The 22,532-nt window shown below is 41.3% G+C and overlaps 1 protein-coding gene across 4 annotated transcripts; it reads left to right on the plus strand.

The window, feature by feature from the left end:
* The first annotated feature begins 1,619 nt into the window (after nt 1-1,619).
* Nucleotides 1,620-20,877, plus strand: LOC119740934 (endoplasmic reticulum lectin 1-like). 4 transcript variants are annotated; one of them, XM_038216425.1, is made up of 12 exons: nt 1,620-1,743; nt 6,154-6,317; nt 7,516-7,689; nt 9,181-9,258; nt 9,355-9,465; nt 11,976-12,199; nt 13,016-13,139; nt 14,424-14,573; nt 15,721-15,780; nt 17,551-17,648; nt 18,323-18,476; nt 19,978-20,877. In XM_038216425.1, exons 1-12 carry the CDS (start codon nt 1,731-1,733, stop codon nt 20,086-20,088), a joined length of 1,461 nt encoding a protein of 486 aa, XP_038072353.1. In that variant the 5' UTR covers nt 1,620-1,730; the 3' UTR covers nt 20,089-20,877. The 4 variants fall into 4 exon arrangements, with proteins under 4 accessions (XP_038072353.1, XP_038072354.1, XP_038072355.1 ...); XM_038216426.1 differs by lacking the exon at nt 1,620-1,743 and adding an exon at nt 2,000-2,160; XM_038216427.1 differs by lacking the exon at nt 1,620-1,743 and adding an exon at nt 2,000-2,153 and having other exon boundaries at nt 6,152-6,317.
* The last annotated feature ends 1,655 nt before the right edge of the window (nt 20,878-22,532 follow it).

The raw sequence follows: 22,532 nt of genomic DNA on the forward strand, positions 1-22,532 counted from the left end.
TTCAAGGATGGGGGTACTGCATGGGTGAAACAAAGGCCCTTCACTACAGTGTTTGCATTAATGACCAATGATCAGTTAATCAAGAATATCGAGTGATGACGTAATTCAGTGAAATTGGGATTTTGTCCATTATGCATGCACCCCCCCCCCCTGGATCTCCAGTCCCTTGGCCGTACAGGCTCTTAACATGCACTCGCGATGCTTTCCAACCGAAAATCGAACTCACTGCATCATAAAACTTCTATAGCTGACACAGGACGGAGATAGCGATACAAACTCAAGTGCTGTGCTTGGTTTTGATCAGGTCACCAGGTGACAACCACCACGGCGACAAACACCTGTAACACAGGAAGAGCAAATACATACTTTCATTCTAAATCATCCTTGTTGACATTTTTCCGGCCTGTCCCCTTTTGCTCCGGTATCGGGAGTGCAAACAACCTGGCGTAAACTTCCGGTGGAGAGAACTCCGGTTGGCTTGATGAGGGATCCCACAGCGCAGTTGTGCGGTGACTCATCCGGCGGTATTCCCCGGTACATGTACACAGCGTGGGCGTCGTGAATCAAATCAGCCGTGGCAACAGTTTCAGACAGCTAGGTCCTGGACACCTCTGAAGCTGTGAAGTTTGTCTCGCCTCAATCTTGGCAAAATTCACTCGCACACACGCAGTGGCGGCGCCAGACTCCAGCATTTTTGGGGGCAATTGGGGGGCAAGAAAATAATGGGGGCCGGGGGGGGGGGGGGGCAGTCAAACAAAATCTCAAGCCTGTGTACGCGCGCGCGTGCATTGTCAATGGTCCGGAAATATGCCACTAGAGCAACTTAGAGGTGTAGTTGTTTTTATGAATGAGAAATGTATCAAACCGCAGAATGGTGTATAACTATAACAAGTACAAAGACGTTGGCTAGCTGCACGCTATCTACGGCTGTATAAATGCATGTGTGGCGTGTTTTGTCTGAAGTACCAATGTTTTAATGCTTTAATTGGCCCCGAATTTTATGAATCTTAACAGTGAAGAAAATAACATAATTAATCTACTTGTAGATAAAGTGTTCGGGGAAAACTGGGGGGGGGGGGGGGGGGGGGGATGCCCCATGCCTCCCCCCTCCCCGTAGCGCCGCCACTGCACACAGGCTGTATTCAATATTTGCAAATTATATGATTTACGCACACCTACAGGAAAAAAGTGGTGGGCGGCCGTGTTAGTCTTTCAATCCATATAGTGAGTCAAAGTGCTACCTCACTTGTTTATTTGATTCTACAGGGGGAAAACAATGTAAAGGGTTGGGAATTGTAGAGAAGGTTGCCCACTGGAAAATAACAGAAAGTATGATATGCTACTATGATTTGCTGTGAAATACGACCTAATAAACCGTTAAGAAAAATAACTTATATTGCACCAAATCCCGGCACGTAGACTTTTAATAGCTCACACATGTTATTTACTTGATGGAGAGAGGTGCGCAAAATACATCCAGCGTGGTGCTATAATCGGGTAAAAATTAAGAAAACAAAACGATTGCGCCACCACACTGATGATTCCCCCCGGTGGTAGTGGGCTAGTCTATGTTTGGTGAAAGCCATGTGACTTGGCTCCGTGGATATAGCGGGTGATACTCAGCAGTGGCCTTGTTGTAAATGGCAGGAGGCTTTGCATACATAGTGGAGTACATCTTAGGAAAAGTTCTATCTGATCAGTGCAGATATACTCTCAAGGTCTAGTCTGCCATGTCTGATGATGGTTAGAACATACTAACTGAAACGTCGAGTTCAACACTAGTCTAGTTCTTTTCACTTTCAGAACCATTTGTCATTACAGACATGTTTAATTTTAATATACTGTCTCCTACCCAATCAGTCTGCCCTCCCCAAAAAGCGGCAAAATACTTCATTCCGACACGATCTCGGATGATAATATAGGGCCTGGGCAGTAGTACGGGTACGAGCGAAAAGTCGACTTGAACCTATACTTTCACAAGAGGGCGTTTTCCTAACGTGATCTCGTCAATTGAGGGCGCCTTACTATTAGCAAGTTGCTGGCAAAATCTACGTGTACTGTTCGTGTAGGACGTCGACAAAAACGAACATGATTTTACCCTGTTTTTAACCCACTGTCCTGGTGCTGCGAAAGTAAATTGAATTCTCTGGTAAAGCCAAGGTATAAATTTTGTCTTTCTAGCTGCCTTTACATTTACTTCCAGAACTGTGTAAGGTTTGTAAAACCATGGTAAAACAATGGATATTTGATCGCAGTGGCTATTGTTACGGCAGCCGTAACGCATTTCCCATTTTCTATCGTTACGGTAGACTGCAACCTGGCAACTTTTATAAAAAAACATGACAAGAAAATATAAAATTAGAAGGAAAAAAGTGAATTTGAACTTTATGAAATTCGGACTTTATTTCCCTTTTAAAAAAAATCCTCCAAAGCCTCAGGTTAGAAAAGGAAAAAAATTCGAGTGCAAAACTGAGATCCGAACCCGCAACCTCGCGGTGCAAAATCCTACCCTCTATCGGCTGAGCTGGCGCACTGCTCGATAAAACGTGTGGAAACAAATAATTATATACCTGCGTGCGTACCAAAAAAATATCGTAGAGGGCGCTAAACAACGAGTGCCGTAACGATAGCCACTTCGATATTTGATAGCTGGAGTTACCCAGCCCTGAGTTTTATCATTGGGTTGTCTATTAGGGCTGGAGCGCATTTTTCTCGTAACTTGTAGTATTTGCAAAAAAAATTTGGAAAATGTTCAATTTTGTCCCCGTTACACACTAACTGCAACTGCAACTCACCCCAAACTTGCCTGGAATAACCATTACACAGGTCCTTGAAGTAAAAAACGATCCACGATGAAGATTCAGCCTACAATTGCAGTGAAAACAGGAGGAATAACCGCTAACCTGACAACCTTTCAGGCATGGCCAGGACTGCTATTGGTTTGTGCACAAAAAAAATTGTGTACAATGAATGGCGGTCGATTAACAGGCAGAGAGAGCGATCGCTGTCAACTACTCGTTTTTTCCGGCTGCGCTGGCGTTGGCGCGTGACGTCACGCGGAAGCGTAACACCCGACGACTGTTTCATGCACTAGTATAAGGTTTACCACTCGCATCACAGCTTTGGTACTGGAACCGCAACCAATAGTGCATGAAACAGTCATCGGGTGTTACGCTTCCGCGTGACGTCACGCGCCAACGCCAGCGCAGCCGGAAAAAACGAGTAGTTGACAGCGATCGCTCTCTCTGCCTGTTAATCGACCGCCATTCATTGTACACAATTTTTTTTGTGCACAAACCAATAGCAGTCCTGGCCATGCCTGAAAGGTTGTCAGGTTAGCGGTTATTCCTCCTGTTTTCACTGCAATTGTAGGCTGAATCTTCATCGTGGATCGTTTTTTACTTCAAGGACCTGTGTAATGGTTATTCCAGGCAAGTTTGGGGTGAGTTGCAGTTGCAGTTAGTGTGTAACGGGGACAAAATTGAACATTTTCCAAATTTTTTTTGCAAATACTACAAGTTACGAGAAAAATGCGCTCCAGCCCTAATAGACAACCCAATGATAAAACTCAGGGCTGGGTAACTCCAGCTAGATATTTGACCATGATGAACCGGCATGACCGGTCCCCGGCCCCGATCATGTTTTGAACACGCGCAGTGAGTGTTTTTTTGGCAGTGGATATTTTGCCGGAGACGGCAAACCTCTTGTAAACGTTAGCTTGCCGGATATGCAAGAAGAATATTCTTATTTTTTGGGGATGGGAAAAAAACCTTAGAAATGTCGCCAGGGGGGATCGGAATCAAACCCGGGTCATTCCGCTCATGAGAGCCGTTGCTTATCCACTAGACTTATCTGTTGATATGGATTGCCGCCGGCAAACCTTTAGTAAATGTTAGCTTGCCGGCATTACCTCCGGCAATATATCCACTATCTATTTTTTTTTTGACAGTGGATATATTGCCGGTGGCAATCCCTATCAACAGAGGGCGCTGTACTCTCTAAGATAGGGCTGAACTATAAGATAAGCCTATATTAAATTACCACCAACGGTTGTGTAGCACCTGTGGCCTAGTGGATAAGCAATGGATCTCATGAGCGGAAAGATCCCAGTTCAATCCCCGCTGGCGAAATTTTTAATGTTTTTTTCCCCCATCCCCCAAAATAAGAATATTCTTCTTTTATTATTTTAACATGTCTCAAAACATTTTAGTGCAGAGTATTATATTTTTTTTTCGGATTTGTGGCTCTGGAGGATTTTTTTTAAAGGGAAATAAAGTCCGAAATTGTAAAATGGTCTGATTCCCATCTTGTGAATGCAAATTTTACAACGATAATGTTGGCATGGAGCCAGACTAAAATTTGTCACCAGAAAATGTCTAAGTACAAAAAACAGTAACTGCGCATGTTCAGTGCATATCCGGCAAGCTAATGTTTACTAAAGGTTTGCCGTCTCCGGCTTAATATCCACTGCCTTTTATTTTTTACTTAAAAAAGTTTAATCAACTTTTCCCCACAAATAGCATGTGACAGCTGTGTGGCTCACGGTACGTTGGAAGTCCAGTATTTGAGCCACACTTATGGGGCTACAGGAAAGAATGTTGCAACCTGACGCCACTTTTTTCTTCATATATCATCTCAATAATAAAGGTCACTCGTTGCAAAAAAAAATGTTGTAAAGACATGAATCTGGGACTGAGAAACATTTCCAATGTTGTTAGGGAAAATAGTTTGAAATTGCACTTGACTCTCCATCTAGACTTTGTACACAACCAAAGAAGTGGTGTCTGCATACTATAAAAATGTACATTCTTTCCAGAAGAAGAAATATTCGGAAAGAATGTTGCAACATGACGCTACTTTTTTCTTCATCTATCATTTCAAAGACTCAATAAAGGTCAGTCATTGCAAAAATGTCGACAAAACATCGGGGACTGAGAAACGTTTCAAATTTTGTTAGGAAATACTTTTCTTGACTCTCCATCTACACTTTGTACACAACCGCTGAAGTCACGGAACTGGCGTCAGGATACTACATTCTTCCCAAATATTCTACAATTAAATTTAGGATTTGATTTAAAAGATAAAAGAAGACAATTCCTACTTTTTGGGACAAAAAATGCTATAATCCACTTGGTGGAAACAATGGCACGCCATAGCAAATAGAAGAACTTCAGCACACACACACACACTCACGTGTGTAAATGCCGGCAATCGTGGACGCCCCATTGTCCCTAATCCTCTTTCCTTTGTTTGTACTTTTTAGCGACAGCTCTCATTGGTTTTGTACACGATTTGAGATCGTGGACGTTCGGTCAATCATGACGTATTGTTTGCGCCCCAATTCTTTTGTCCTACATTCACGATTGCCGGTGTTTACACACTCCCACACACACACATACTTGTTTCACATGACTAGTGTGGACTTTCCATTGCTTTCGTGTAGTTAAGAAAAACCAGTGAAAAAACTCATTTTTCTCAAACTGTGAAAACTCTTTCAACCCAATTTTTTTTCTATGATTCCCTTTAGTGTTTCTCTTCATTCTGCTACAGATAAACCTAACCCAAAAATGCCTCTAAACCTGTTTTCCAGAAATGGGGAAACACTGTGTGGACGTGGGGTAAGTCCACACAACGTCGGTGCTACCTACATTATGTGGACGTCTTTTGTTCGGAAGTCCACACTGCGTATGTAAGACAAACTCACACAGTCGTGTTTTACTATACTCTCGAGGACAATGCTTTGTCTTTTCCTTTGTCCCTGTAATATAACACTCTCCCATAGACTAAGCACACAAACGCACGACCGAGGACCGATTTCAACAAAAGATGAAATCTCGAGGACAACAAAGAATCTGTTGTTCTCCCTTTGTCTGTCTGTCCTCGGGGTGCATATAGTTCACGTACACAGAGGTCAAAATGGTGTTAAGTTTTGTTTTCACCCACGGCTAGGTCGTTGTCACGGTCACTGACCTCCAGTGACATCATGCCGGATCCGAGAATGGGAATATCAACCTGCAGTTTCAAATACCTTTAAACCGTGTCATACAAAAGATTTCATGAGTGTTATATAATCTGAGTATTTTTTTTTTTTTTTTTTTTACAATTGTATCATTTCATATTGTTATTTCCTTTTTGTTTGCTGATATTTTTCAGAGTTGATGAGGTTTCAGGGTCCCTCAAGAATGTCAGCAACAGCGATGATTTGGCCCAGGGTAGAGCTCCTGACCCTGTCCATGTTACTATCTCTTCAGATCACACACTCAGACTTCCTCAACAGCAACTCTCTCTTCAAGCTGAACTGGGCAGGAAGTATACAGGTATTTGTAACAGCAAATGTTCAGCTTTAATGAACTCAACTATGTTCCATTCTAACCCCCCATATCCAAAATCCAACGTCTTGTATAGCAGTTTATGATGGATTTGGGACTGCACAACCTATAGCAAGTAATGTTATAGACCCATTTGTCTCAGTTTCATTAAAGTAACTTGACCTACCTAACTCCACCTTCCTCTTTTGGAGGTCAAAATCCCACTTTTTATTTTCACATTTGGCCAAAAATTCAAATTAATAGTATTTAAGGATAAAAAGGTTGACAGACAAACATACAAAAAGTTACAATTATTTTTTTATTTACCTACTTGGATAACTTTGGGTGTTACCGTCAACACACGATTTTGTTCGGCCTAAAGTGCAAAGAGTGTGACAGTTTTGTGTCTTTGGTCTACTGCAAGGCTTCAGATTTTTGCCGATGCAGGAAGCTGCCACAGAGTAAAAACGCCCGGAGAATAGGGTTAATGACCATATTAAATATTTGACCTTGCAAGTTACTCTGCTTATGAAGACTATGGTGTCCCTCAATAGACAGCCAAGCACATTGGCTCAAACATCATAGGCTGATACCCAATTATTTTAATTCTGTTTAATTAACCCTTACCCCATAGGCATTTTTGCTAAGATGCAACCTCAGTTCTGCACAGTCCTCCAACTGCCTCCGTATATAAATTGCATACAGCCTCAGTCCTGCAATATCCTCCGTTATTTCTTGAATGTCATCCGTGGAGGGGTGACTGCTGCCTCAATCCTGCAAAATCCTCCAGCAATCACTGTCAATATGTTGAGGCAGAGCCAGTGACATCCTGGAGCAGTGCGGAGCATTCCAAGTATAATATAGGCCTAAATCTGTGCTCGGCTAAGCATAAACAACACAAGGTCCGGCCTAAGACCTTGACACAGTGCATCCTCCGAAATCAACCACACATTTTTGCAAAATCCTCCATTTTGCAAAGAGTATTTTGGAGGATTTGGGAGGATTTGGGAAGGTTAGGGTTATAACAATTAATTCTGTGCTAAAAAAATCAGGGCTGCTTTAATGCACGCATGAAGATCAATGCAATGTCATATTTTCCTTCTTTGGCAATAGAATGATTAGGTCACAAAAGAATGTTTATGTTGTCAACGCATCGACCAATTATCTATTAGTCTCAAAGTTTTCCCCCACATCATCTCCTTGACAGGACCTCACGGGCAATTCAGACTACCTCATCATGACCACGCCCAACAACGAGAAATACCAGTGTGTCTTACCGGATGAGGAGAGCCAAAAACGACAGAATGAGGTCAACTACCCAGGCCCCTCGGCTGCTGAACTCATGCAGCCTGTCTTCACCAAAGGCATCTGCACCATCAGGGTAAATTGGATTCCAGTTGATGTTTATAAATTGACTTGTCAATTTATCTTTGTTTGATCCCAGTTCCTACTTTATGTAGGGTGATGATAGGTACTCCACGTTATCCAGTTCGTGCCGGGATTATTTTGACAAGAACGGAACTAGGCGCGGGATTACTTTTCACTCGACCTTGCCAGGCGGGTTGAAGCCATCACCCTCGGGCAGCACAATCATATTTCCGGCCTCACTCGCTGCGAGCGGGTCACTGACAGATATTTCCGGCCTTGCTCCCTGCGTGTTTATTCGTCATCCGTTCCGAATACCGCAAAACCTTTGCGGGTATACACGTCATCCGGCGCGGACTGGTTAAGTGTGATAATAATAATAGCAGAAAAATTCACGAACCATTTAATCCTTCTCCAGTCTTGTGAACCCTGCGCAGCGTTTACAAAAAAACTTTGCAACAACTCGTCAACTGCTGCCCTTTGGGCAGCAGGTACTTTCCCGCACTAGCAAGACCCTATTCATAGCAATACAACAAAAAGCCATGTGCCAGACAGTGTCCAGACAGTTGCCAGACAGTGCGCCGGAAAGATAATTGACTGGCGGCTGTGGTATGCAGTTATGAAGGGAGATGACTGTGTCAAGTTACAGGTCTTTGTTGATGTTTCAATGAGACTTGGCAGGAGGCCTGGTCGAAAGTTTGTTGACACGGCCTGGGTGTGGCCCTGGCTGCAAAGTTCATTGAACCAGCTTATTTGGCAAGGGTCGAATGAGGATTAGATGGAAGGTGACCGTCATTTGCCCTCAATATTTTTTTTTTCAAAAAATTCGGTTACCAGGGGCCCAAAGGGCAGCAGGTCACTCTGCGCAAGTTAAACAAACACATCAAATACAATAAATTGTAAACAAAATGTCTAGTTGACTCTGGAGAAAGTTGCATCTGACTGCAAAATATATCAATTAAACTTCCCTCGATGTTATAAAGTACCGAGGGAGAGAAGTTTACAGGCATAACAATGAAATAATACTGGAAGGCAGATCATGCATACAATTGTTTAAATTTAGGTTCCATTTAGAACTTTTCTTTTCATTTAAACCTCCGAATGTGTATGTTAGTCCCTAACCATATCTCTTAACCCTAACGATCCCCAACCAGCCAAACTCCAACACCAGGGTTTGTTGGAATCTGTTAGGATGAGTACTGCACTAGTAAACTGACTCTGCTTTATGTGGGATTAGGCATACCACAAATAAACAGAGTCCAACTGTTAATGTGCACAGTTTACCATATGGTGTTGGGATTTGCAAGGATGAGGAAGGTTCCTAGTAAATCACCCTAGGGAGTTAGGGTTAATCTAGCTTACATTTATTGCCATTTATTAACAATTGTTGTCCTTACAAAAAGGGCATCACAACTTTTGGCAATATCACAAATAATAATTCATTAATTAACACACTGAAACTAATCACACATTTTGTGTTTTCTTTTCCTTTGATATTACTCTATAGATTGAAACTTACTGGAATTTTGAGTTGTGCCATGGGAAGCATGTGAGACAATACCATGAGGAAAAAGAAACCGGCAAGGTAACCAATTAATTTTTGAATTTTTGAGCGTCAAAACCATTGTAGCCTTTAACAGTTTGTGTGAATTGTCACCGTTTTGTTTTGTTACTTGTTCAGGAAACCAAATTGCTGGAGTTCTACCTCGGCAAAAACATGAAGTCACCAGGAGGCAAAGAGTATGAGTTACAGACTATTAGTTCACTGAAAGGAACTTATGATGATTTTAAGGTAAGTGGTGAAATCTGATCATCGTAGAATTACCTGTTGCTAAACAGTAAACTCCGGCTAAACTGACATCGTACAACTCGTCAAATCGCTCAAGTCGGCCGTCTGACTAAAGTCCTGATTGTCCGTAATGAATTTCCATTGAATTTTGTATTTCTAGGTCGGCTTTTATAAGTCGCCATTTCGCTCAAGTCGTCGTGTTACTCTCGGTCCCCTTTCCATAAAAAGGATTACAAAATCCTTTGTGTAAGTCGGCACAAACAAATCACGCATTGGCATCGACTTCCTTTACTGCGGTTGGCAAAGTGTCGAGTGAAAAGTGGTTTCGCACGGTCCGTGATCTCTGCATGCATCAATGTCGAAAAAGGGTGTCCTACTGCATACATCGCATACGCATCGTGAGCATATCAATACCAGTACCCCCTCTCGGCTGTACGCATGCGCTCTGTCCATTTTGGGGGTCGTCTTATTGAATGACTACTGCTGCAGTCAATGCGTGCATGGTATATACCGGACCACGCACGCATTTAATTCATTACTAGCACGTACATATGTATCGTGGTCCCCACTATCAATACCCCAAACCTGATGATACAATTCAAGGATTAATTTGCTGGATTCAACTCAAGCATTAAAGCTATAGTCCATCATTTGCAGCTATCCGAAAAGTAGCTGGCGTAATTATTGTTGAAAAACATACTTGGTTGAAAGATAGTAAGGGGACTAAACTCCCTGTGAAATTATTCTTTCTGGCAAGCTGTCATTTTGAAGTAATCAACGAAAGAAGGCCTTTCCAACGGTGCTTCTTAAGACGCACTGTAGGAAAATTTAAATTAGTAGTTCGTTTTGTTATTGGGCGAAGCGCGCGCAAGCATTGGCATGACGCACATGCACCCCCGGTTGCTATAATTCGTCAGATCAGTGCGCGACATCGCGTAGCTGCATTGGGCTCAGCGAGAACGTGTCTCGGACGCTGAATTTAGGCGCAATTCAAAACATGATTTAGCAACTTTTGATTTGAAATTGAGATCCTAGAATGCTGTTTTTCTCAGAATATACAGCTGAAGCTGAGCTGAAACTTTATCAGGTTAGTTGTTCAGTACCCTTCTTTAGATTTTGAGCACTTTTGTTGCTTCAAACGAACAAAATGCACAAATTACAAATGATGGACTATAACTTTAAGGAGATAATCCAGGGTAAATCGAAGCCAAGTAGTGCTATGAATCATGTGTGCAAAAAGACCATTCATGTATAAGTCGGCAAAATGATGACGTACAGCAGATATCGGCATTCGCGTAAGTCACAAATTCTCGGGTCCCAAGAGTGCCGGTTTAGCCGGAGTTTACTGTATATTCAAGTGATGCTTTCAACTACTAATTTAACAAAGCTCACAGTCTATAGAAGTAGCACTGTTAACATCACAGACCTAAACGATCAGAAGGCCTTTTCACACTAGACAAATCTCGGGGTTGACGCGGGGTTGATGCAGGGTTGAAATCATGTGGCGTTTTATACAAATTTTCAACGTTGCGTTAACCCTGAGATTGATTTCGCCCAGGGTTCAACTCAACCCTGCCCCAGACCAGGGTTGAAACTCTCGCAGGGTTTATTTTTTTTATTTATTTTTTTTACGAATAAGCACAGAAGGGGGCTTCTGTGCCCACTAATACCAACCAAAAGTGCAAAAGATAACACTATGTACAGAAGCAAAGTACAAGGCCCTTAGTACAAGGACTTAAGATGCTTGTTTGCCCTGGAGCAGAAGGCCTTGGTCCCTGATGTAGTAGGGCGACCAACAGTGGAGTCTAAAACAGTAGTAACCGAGCGTAATAAGCTCGGTTTGCAGGAAACGAGTGTGAAACGATGCGGGGTTGAACACGGGGTTGAAAAATCAAAAACTCAACCCGGGGCAGCACTCGGTTCGCCTAGGGTTGAGTTTAACCCAGGTTGAGAAAAGGTAGTGTGAAAAGGCATTAAAGTGTTCAAGGATGCTGTTCGCAGTCAACATTTATCTCAATGAGAATGGCAAATAATTACCTGCAAAGGGAAAAGCAAAGGACCTGCATTGAAGGTCACATGGTCAAATCAACATCACTTTTGGCTGCGCCATGTGCCTCTTGGAGAAAGGAGTAATACCCCTAATTCTTCAATCTTCGTTGTGTCATCAACCATTTTTTAGGTGGATGAGCATTATTTTTTTAATGGATAGTTGCTCATTTTTCAGTTGATTTAAGGAAACTTGATTGAAGTGGGAATCGAACTCCAAACCTTTGAAATGCTGTACCAGCTCTCTACTAACTGAGCTGTCTAGCGCCTTGTTGGTGGTCTCCGAGTCAATATCCCAATTTGATACTTAAGATAGTAAAGCCCTCGCCCCATCTGTGCGTTTTCATTTCGTTATATTTCAGTTGTATTGTTACCTTATATTATACGTCAAGTCAACTTTGTAATCAACACAAAATAGACTTAAGCGTTTATGGCAACAACTTACTTTTTCATGCCGTTACCTCTAGGTGCCTACAATAACCATTGACGGCAAGGAGATACCATATTATGAGGTCCTGATGGACGATGGCACACCATGTGACCTCCGTGGAGACTCCCCCCGTCTGACCAGGGTGCGGTATATCTGTGAGGGGACCGGCCGTAACGAGATGCTGACCATCAAAGAGACAAGTACCTGTGAGTACGAGGCTGTTATACTCACACCGTACCTCTGCAGTCATCCACTGTACAAGTAAGTTGAGACAGATGAGATTTGAAGGTTTGCATGGTGGAAAGATACTAAGACAAGATAAGTTTGCGGTAGCACCATGTGAATGAATCTCTTTTGTGAGTATGTGTGGTTATGAAAGAACCGGAGGGACTCAACGTTTCGAACAGTATGCTTTGCCCGTCGTCAGGAGAAGAGACAATAGTCTGAGGAGCAGACATTCACATGTGCAGAGCAGAGCTGATATACCCGTGCATGTAAATTTTATGCGAGCCCACGCGACACTCGGGCAGTGTTATAGTCGAGACCATCACAAGACCAGACACAAGACCAGACACAAGACCATCACAAGACCCGATACAAGACCCGGCACAAGACCACCACAAGACTAGTCACAAGTAACAGTGCATGAACAATAACAAAGGAATGCCTTTGTCACAGCTCATTTGAATAGCTTGTGACTTGAATTGAGACTGGAGGTCTTGTGATGATCTTGCGATGGTCTTGTGATGATCTTGCAGGGTCTTGACTACAACACCGCGCGACAGATAATGGGAGCTGCCTTTAGACGTTGTGTTGTCATTTAGAGAAGATATTCGGCCAAAGCTGTTGATTGGTCAAGAGCTACCATGTTTTATCTGTCTCCTACAACATCAGGTTACCGAAGACAAGAGAGAAGGCGCCCACTAAATGATCAGAATCTGGAGGTCAAGACGCAGTGTTTTGCACAATCTGCTTACATATCGTAGACGCTTGCTGTCCTAGATGTAGCACAATTTGTGGCTTCATATTAATTGTAACACATCTCATCATCAGTAAATTGTTCCTGTTGTTACCCAGGTTCAGAGAACCTCCGATAAATGCCATCAACTGCCACGCCATGAATGGGGCACCGGCACGACCACTCGGCTATGAACAGCTGTACAAAGACACCAGCAGCAGGCTACAGTTCTCAGCACCAAAGGTAAGTGCTGTGTATTATCATATAATTTAGTATTTGATTATTTGAACTTTGATTCAATCAAATATTGGAATATTCAAAAGAAAAGAAAAAGTTTTAAAAATGCCAACTTAAATTGTGGATGCTTGTCGGGAATAAGATGGGCTGCCGATTGGAGTTTACCTGTGCCTGTTGAAAATTGACAGTGAACTTAATAAAATATTGAGAACATGTTTTTGTTATTGATGTGGCTGATTATATAACTGACATACAGATCCTAGTCATTTGATTGGTGGAACTCACATCACGTGACATTCGTTATTGCTCCCATTCACGCCGCGGCTCAAAAAGTACTATCCGCCCATGGGGAATGGGAAATACTATTCAACAGTTAGGATCATGAAGCGGTATTTGTGTGCAAATGCATGCTGGTGAGCGCGTTCAGCGTTGCGCGTAGCGCGTATTGTTCCAAAGAGCCAGCGCTACAGCGTTGGGTTCAAACATTTTCGTGAAGGGGTGGTTTGGAAGAGAGAAATACATTTTCCTCCAGTTTTGTATTGGAAAAAAAGTTCAAATATATCAAATGACAAGGATCTATATGTCAGTTATATAAAACAAATATTGAGTGGCTTTAAATTGTGAAATGGGAGGAATATTATCGCTCGGTAAAATCTGGACTTTTCCAGTTCACTCGGCTTCGCCTCGTGAAATGGAAAAGTCCAGATTTTACCTTGCGATAATATTCCTTCCATTCCACGCTGAGCCACTCAATATTTGTATACTAGCTAATATTTAAAGGATTTCGAAAATGCAAATTTGAGCTAATATTCCTCATAATGCAGACTTTCAAAATTTTCGAATCATGCTTGTCAACAAAAATGCAGCATTTGACAGACAATAAAACCATGTAACTTTGTGATTTAAATAACATCATGGGCATTCTTCGTCTTCTTGAGACCACATATTTCAGATATCGGAAAAGTGCTATTCGCATATTTTTTGGAAGATCGAATATTCAATATTTTCGGCACAGCCCTACAACAGGTACTATTAGGCAATCTTGGGTGAAGAACTTGTCAGCAGAGTATCATCTCTTTCTGAATGAACTGATTTTGTGAAATGTAATTTTTCAACCTGTTAAAAATAAGGATTCCATGCATGCATCATGGAAGGCAATGTCTAGTCTAGCAATTTGAAGGAACTGGGAAAAAGAATTTCTGAATTTCTGTTCTAGTGCTGTTAGCACAAAGTGGTGAAAATAGATCTGCCAAATTCCTTGGTTTACAGACCTTGTGCTTTTAATTTCAGGCCAAGAGTTCAATAAGCAAAGGCTCTGCCAGCACCGAGGAGGGAGAGAAGTCTACCCAAGCTGCAGCCAAGCAGGCGTTACCTCGCCCTGTCCTCATCGACAAGCAGATACTAAGAGACTTCCTTAACGGGGATTATTGTCTACATGGGGTGAGTATTACAGCGCCCTCTGTAGACCGTCAAGAGAAGATGTCAGGCATGAACTCTGCGCCTCGCTGTCATTTGTTTAACCCACCATCACACGGTCGTGCTCTATACTACAGTACCCTTTTGAATGGGGGCCAAATAAACCTCAACTATTTTCTGTCTGTCAACATTAGGTTGTATAGACCTCAGACAACTGCAAACAGCAGTCATTGAGCTGTTGCTGACTAGTCTTGTTGATAGGATGATTGATTATCCATACCCTGCGACTCACTAGACTCACTCTAAGGATTTTATTACAAAATATGTGGTTCTTGTCAGAGGGCTGGTGTTTGGCTAGGATTTACAGGGTTAATAGTTCAAGCTACTTTAAAGGTGGGAGTAATTGCAGAATACCCCGCCACTCGGAAATACACCCCTAAAATCACTGGCTACGAGGTTGGAATCACTGCAAAAGAAACAATTCAAGTCCATTGCCAGCTACGCGGATACTGAGTGGGGGTCCATTATTTGAGAACGAAGCAACACAAAATGAATGGGAGTTGCTGAAAAAAATTCTAAGTCCAAACCAACCACCCTGTTGGCGGCTACGAGGCTACGGAGTGGGAGTCCCCTTGAATATGCTTGAGAACGAAGCAACACAAAAGGAATGGGAGTTGCTGAAAAAATTCTAAGTCCAAACCAACTACCCTGTTGGTGGCTACGCGGATACGGAGTGGGAGTCCCCTTGAATATGCTTGAGAACGAAGCAACACAAAAGGAATGGGAGTTGCTGAAAAAATTCTAAGTCCAAACCAACTACCCTGTTGGCGGCTACGCGGTCACGAAGTGGGAGTGCAGTGGAGCATGACGCATACTCGGCATAGTACATACAAGTAGCGCTGAGAATGTTTATTGAGGTCAATCAGCCGTGACCTCGTAGCCAGCTACGAGGTGGATAGATCGAGTGGCGGGGTATTCTGCAATTGTGCCTAAAGGTGCACTCACAATTTTATTTGGCTATGTATGAAGAATTGGCTATGTTTGCCTCGCCCGCTACTTGCAATGTTGTGGGTTGAAAATCTGTTTTCAGAAATGTTCCTTTCTCTGATTAAACATTATTGTTCTATGAAATTTTGTGAGCAGTATTTTCTTCTTTTTGTTGTATTTTTAGGGTCAAGGATGGTGGAAATATGAATTTTGTTACGGAAAATTTGCACAGCAATATCATACGGTAATTTGTCATTTGTGTTTTTCTGTTTTCCATTAAAGATTTTAGCTTGTACGTTAGCTGTATGAGACATCGGCAAAAAAGTTGGATGAATAATTTCTTTTAAAAACATTGAAGTAACTAGTAAGTGATATGTTTTATTAGAATTATAATCTTCTTTATGATTATAACTATAATTATGCACACTGTTGAATTGTGCAAAATGTACATCCAACACCGTGCAACTGCCCATGCAAAATTTTTCCAATGCTTACATTTCATATTTAGCTGAATTAATGTGGAATACCTTTGGGCAATTCCAGTGTTGGGAAGTGTACTGTCCGTGACGGAGCCAGTTAACCATGATTAGTGATTCAGAGGAATGATCCAAAACTCCTAGTCTGTAATCTCCTTGAGCACTAAGGTAAAAAAAAAAAAAATATTCGGTCTCTGGTCAGACCGAAGTTCCGGAATTGACGTTTGTACAGGATTGTACAGACAAGGTGGGGTACTGTTTTGCTTTTTTGGTGTCCTCATGTACGTTGGTGTCCTCCACAATTTGCCTTGGTGCAATTTCCCATTCCTTGGTGCTCTTTGGTAAAAAAAAATTGAGGAGGTAGCTGTTGGAGCTACCGCGGAACATTTTGGAAAAAAAAAAGATTGACGCGCATGATTAAAATCGACGCGCGCGCTGACCAGAGACCGACTTATTTTTTTTTTGGCCTAATAGATGATGGATGTATAAGATTTTAAAGAAAAAAAAAACACCAAAAAACTTTTCCAGGTTTATTTACTTTAAAGGCAATATACAACATTTGCAAACATTGGAAAACAAAACTACCAAATTTTTTACAAAATAGCTTACTAGGATGTTGCTAAATGAAAGTCTGAAGCATCCTGTAAAATTATGGCACCTGGTGTGAAGTCATTTCCAAGAAAAGTGGTATTTTGTATAAATTTCCAACGGTGGTCGGCCGACCACCGTTGGAAAAACCTAACTATTTTTCTTTCAGTCCAAATTTTGTTTGCTATTGGTTACATGTTCATGAACGGGTGCAGGCCGGCTAGACTGGTTCATTACCTTACAAGTTTCCGGCATCTGTAAATTGATCCATTTTATATTTAGTGGAGTCAGGGAACCAGACTACTTGAACTATTTTGTTTTTCTTGTTTTTTTCCAGCATTTTCGAACACAAACCTTCAAGCATGTCAGTGTAACAATATTTGATCTATTATACTAACCCCTCAAATAGTTCATTTCTGAAAATTACAGCAAAAGCCAATCATGTATATTCCCTTTAAAGCTCTGTCACTGACATTGCATAACGGTGGATTTACACTTTTGTGGGAAATTGAAATCATTTACTTTTTGCTATCTGACCTGGTGCTTTGAAATAAAAAAAAAACATTGTCAACAGCAGACTTAGGCCCCCAAAATAGTTCCGCTTCCGATAACATGGCATTTGAAAATAGGGTAGGTAGGGAATTTGATTTTGTTTTGGCAATTTTTTGTGTGTATGATCATATGGAGGTGTCTGCGTGTAGTCAAGGGTAAGAGGTAGTAATTGATGGTTTCAGTTTTTTCACCTCATTTCCCCCCCCCCCCCCTCCAAAACAAAAATATGGCAGGGGCTCTCAAAATAGGGTAGGTAGGGTAACCGGAAGCAGAACTATTTTGTTTTGGCCTTATATTTTGGTTGAAGAGATAACTTTTTGAGTAGAAAAATTCATTTCTCGTTTTTCTTTCTGAAGTTGTTCTCAATTTTCAGTGTCTGTTTTCTTTTTACTTCATAGGATACTAAAACTGGCACCACGGTTATTCTGCTAGGATCTTGGAACAAGCAAGAGCATATAGCATGGTGGACACAACACCAAAAAACTGTTGGATCAAAGTAAGTTACACACAGGCTCAAACAATAAACTCTGTACGTATTTTTACCTCGTTATCTCTCAATATTGAAGTGATTGATTTAGATCTGCTTAATCAGTTAATTGACAGTGATAGAGTTCCGAATGGCCTATACTGTAGTTGTACACTAGTCTGAAAATTTGGAACTCTCAATACTGTGTACGAGAGTCCCAACACATAAGGTACCGGTATTGAAAACATGCGATACAAGAAAATAAACTGGCATCTGAAACAACCAGTCCAACAACCCTTCAGTACTGCATCAATCAACTGTGTCAAAAGAAAAATCTGGCATGTCTGGTACTAATGGACTATACATGTAGTTAGCTACCAGACTAATGAAGAGGTCAGTCTTTTCAAACAGTTGGACCACGGTTGGACATGTACCAGTCTTGTCTTTGGCCTCAAGTAGATGTCACTTGACTTCCCTCTTAGCTGCAAAATATTGAAGAAAATCTGATTTAAAAATGAGTTGAGACTTCAATCTTGGCTGATGAAATACTGAGGACCTTGTGTTTGCCTCGTGAACATATTTGGAGAGTTTTGTCAGCTAAAGAGTGAGTAAAATTTGCCTGATTTTGTTTTGCACGTATTTAGCATGCAAGGTCCCAGTCTAGGTGTACACATGTGTTCAAAACTTTCTTTTTTCATTTGCAGGAGTGTTACACATTACTATGGCAACGGGGATATATGTGATTTAACTGGCAAGCCACGGGTTGCCCAGGTCAAGTTAAAATGCAAAGCAGACATGCAAGCCACAGCAGTCACTATCTATCTCTCCGAACCAAGGGATTGTGAATATGTACTTGGGGTAAGATTGGCAATATCTCTGACCCTTTACATAGATCAGGAAAGGCATAGAGGATAATTTGCTGTTCATGTATTTTGTTCGTTTCCAAAAAAAACACCACTCAAAATCCAAAGAAGAATGTTCAAAACCTAACCTGTTGAAGTTTCAGCTCAGTGGATATTACACTTTTCGAGAAAACAGTGAAAAGCCACGCACAACCTTTTGATCACGAAACACGATTTTGCCCATAGCACTCTGTAGTTTCAAAAAGTAGTCAATTGACTGATCATTGGAAATCACTTACATTTCTTGCAAGCCAGTCGGAATAATTTCACGGGGTGTAATTAGTACCATTGCAATCTTTAATCCAAGCAAGCTTTTTGATAATAATTCGAAAGGTTACATTTGGGATAAATGCAAATGACCCTTTATGCCTTTAAGTATTACTTCAGGAAGTTTGGACAAATGCAGGAAGAATAGGGGTATTGATCACAGGTATACATGACAGATCTCGTCCATTTGTTGTTACTGCTTGTAAACATTAAGGAAGTTCGGGCGAGGACCATTATTTTACAAGTGGTTGATTTATGATGTAACTTACGCCTGTGCACTAATAGCAGCACGCGAACGTCTCTAGTCAAACGATGGTCAAAGGTCCTGGCTCCCCGTTGTGCTTTATGATACACACAGCTATTGGTATACAAATATTGAGTGGCTCAGCGTGGAATGGGAGGAATATTATCGCAAGGTAAAATCTGGACTTTTCCATTTCACGAGGCGAAGCAAAGTGAACTGGAAAAGTCCAGATTTTACCAAGCGATAATATTCCTCCCATTTCACAATTTAAAGCCACTCAATATTTGTTTTATATAACTGACAGATAGATCCTTGTCATTTAAAATATTTGAACTTTTATTTCAATACAAAATTGGTGAAAAATGTATTTCTCTCTTCCAAACCACCCCTTCACGAAAATCTTTGAACCCAACGCTGTAGCGCTGGCTCTTTGGAACAATACGCGCTACGCGCAACGCTGAAAGCACCAGCATGCATTTGCACACAAATACCGCGTCATGGAACAAGAATGATCCTAAACTGTTCAATAGTATTTCCCATTCACCATGGGCGGATGGTACTTTTTGAGACCCGGCGTGAATGGCAGTAATAACGAATGACACGTGATGTGAGTTCCACCTATCAAATGACAAGGATCTGTATGTTGGTTATATAATTCCAAATAGTTGACTAGAGTAGTCCAACCATCCTTCGTTGGAGCGAAGTTGGTTGAGCTAAGGTTAACTATTAAAGGAATACATCTTAAGAAACGTTTGATGAGTGGTCTCACCAGGATTTTCATGCAGAATGGTGTGTTTTTTTTTACAATAGGATGGAGGGAGTTTGCTGTGAGAGTGGGGGAGATTCAAACTATTGTTATATGGTGCAATCTGTACAGCAATTAGTTTTCCAGTCAATGTAGGGGGAGTGCTACCACTGCACTTGATTTGTTTGTTTGTTTTTGCAGGTGGACTCTCCCATAATATGCTCGCTCCTGGAAACAGCCGATGAGTATGGAATACTGCACCCCTCCACGTCAATGGAAGAGTCTGCAGATGAGTCGACGGAGAAGCCTTAACTATTAACCAGACATGGCTCATGCACACTGGCTCCCATATGTTCCTATATCCTCACATAAATGCTTCCATAATGTGCATACAGCTGAAAATACTCTTTCCGTAGTTGATTCAAAAGTTTTACCACAAACCAGTTCTTGGAGACGATGCCTGAAAGTTTGATCTGTGGGCTGCAAGGGAGACTGGTGGTCTTCCCTCATTTGATATGGGAGCAGGACGTGGCTCTGTATCTTCTGAGATTTCATTGGTTGCTGTGTGCCATGGTGATAGTTCCCTGGAGTCTGATTGACTGAGCTCACAGGTGGAAACAGACGCGGCATCCAGTGCCATTCTTTGTGTGATTCCAGCAGCTCTGCCTGAGGTCACCAAATCCTGCTGGCTGCTGATTAACTGCACTCTCAAATAGTTCGTCACCGTCACCACGAACTAACACTCACGCGCGCGTGAGTGCACTGTACGCACGCGTATTTACAGAACTGGGATATTTTGGGTTTCACGAACTGACATCCTCCACAGTGCGGCACTTTTAGAGCGCAACCCATACATTTTCGTTTTCACGAACTGACACCCAAGCATGATGCGGCAATATAGAACGGAGAAAAACGGTTTGAAGGTTTGACACAGATCTAATCTATCTGTGTACTTGTGTGATTATACAAATTTTTAATTAAAGAGCGATTCAATTGGTAAAATTAAGATCAGTGTCAGTTCGTGAAACTGAAAATGCACGGGGTGCGCTCTAAATGTGTCGCACGGTGGAGGATGTCAGTTCGTGAAACTCAAAATATCAAGGTTCTGTAAATACGCGCGCGTGCAGCGCACTCACGCACGCGTGAGTGTCAGTTCGTGGTGATGGTGATGAGTTGATACGTTTACACTATCACTTTATTTTTTGGGGGGGGGGGATGAACTTGATTGTTAATGTTTTTGATTGTTGGGATGCTAACTAACTGTATACGTTTTTAATGAGACAGCTCTTTTAATTTTTAGACAACAAACTCCACCCAGCGCATCAGTGTGTGAATTGCAAGGTTGAAGGAATGTTGTTCTCTTTTTGGGAGTTAATTTGTACAAAATATAATTTGAGTGAAGTGGTATTAGATAAAAACAAAATGGGTCTTTAGAACGATGACTTTGACCTGGACTTGGTTTTGTGCAATCCTCTTTCACATTCTTTACAAAATACTGAAGCTGAATGTCCTTAAAAGTATTGCTTTTGGGTCTAGTGAAAATTGATAGTGTGAGTTTTGGGGTTCTGAAATGTTACCAGAACTGAAACATTAAGTCCCTGAAAAAAAAAATCTTCTAAAAATCCCTTACATTTTTTTCCAAATCAGAAGGTTTTTCAAATTTTTCTTATTTCTTGTCGAAGATTATACCTTGGTTTGGTTATGCATGATTTTGATGTGTTTTAAGATAACGTGAAATCATGGATAATGTGGAATCAATTGAAGTTGTCATATTTTGTGACTTTTCTTATATTTTAATTGCAAATAGGTCATTATGGAATGAAGAAGTGCAAGTGTGTGCATTTGCTTTGGTATATTAAAGGTATACTTTTATATGACTAGTACATATAGTGCAACAATCTTTACATATTTCAAAGCAACATGTTATAAATATAAGTTCCAAGTTTCCGGGAATATGCATTTACTTTGGATGTCCCAGGCACATGTATATGACCAAATTACTGACCCTTGATTTAAGGGATTACAGAAATTACTTTGTGATAATGATTTTATTGAAATTTTAAATTCACCAAACCCTTTTAAAAACCCAATGTCCCTTAAAAAGGACATTAATATATATATTTATTATGCTTTGTTAATTCATTAATTTTAATATGGTTTGGTTAAAATTGGTTTTGGTTTTTTATAAAATTTGGGTGGCATGGGTGGCTTGTGTGTAAAGCGCTCGCCTCTCACCAATGTGGCCCGGGTTCGATTCCCGGCACGGACCGTATGTGGGTAGAGTTGTTCATTGATTCTCTCCTGTGCCACAAGTTTTTTTTTCTGGGATCTCCGGTTTGCCTCCATCCACAAAAATCAACACTTTCGATCTCTGGCTGTGCTCAGTGGTCAGACATGGATCTTTTCAGCTTCGAGTAAGGATGATTAGCCCCCCCCCCCCAATTATTATTTATTATTATATTATTTACATTGTCTGTATTGCATAAATATTTTAAGGTGGGTGGAACTTTTCATAATTTTCTACCACTAACGGCACGTTACAAGTTGTATTTTGGTGTGAGGACTTATTGCATTATTATTTCGGAATTTTTTTCAAACACACGTAAACTGTTCTCTCATGACTTTTAGTAGTAATGATACAAAGTCAAAAACTCATCAGCTTTTAGTTGTGGAATTGCCACCACCCTAACACTCTTTAGGATGGGGGAGCTCGGAGGTAGAGGGGTGTTGGTGTTGGTGTTGGGGTAGACCTGTAA

Source organism: Patiria miniata, unplaced genomic scaffold (assembly GCF_015706575.1).
Source record: "Patiria miniata isolate m_02_andy unplaced genomic scaffold, ASM1570657v1 HiC_scaffold_5, whole genome shotgun sequence".
Classification (NCBI taxonomy): Eukaryota; Metazoa; Echinodermata; class Asteroidea; order Valvatida; family Asterinidae; genus Patiria; species Patiria miniata.

Bases quoted from the DNA above. Each gene is read 5' to 3' on its own strand.
- LOC119740934 (XM_038216425.1), top strand. The intron at 12,200-13,015 runs GTAAGTTGAGAC...GTTGTTACCCAG, and splicing joins TGCAGTCATCCACTGTACAA to GTTCAGAGAACCTCCGATAA. The intron at 13,140-14,423 runs GTAAGTGCTGTG...TTTTAATTTCAG, and splicing joins TACAGTTCTCAGCACCAAAG to GCCAAGAGTTCAATAAGCAA.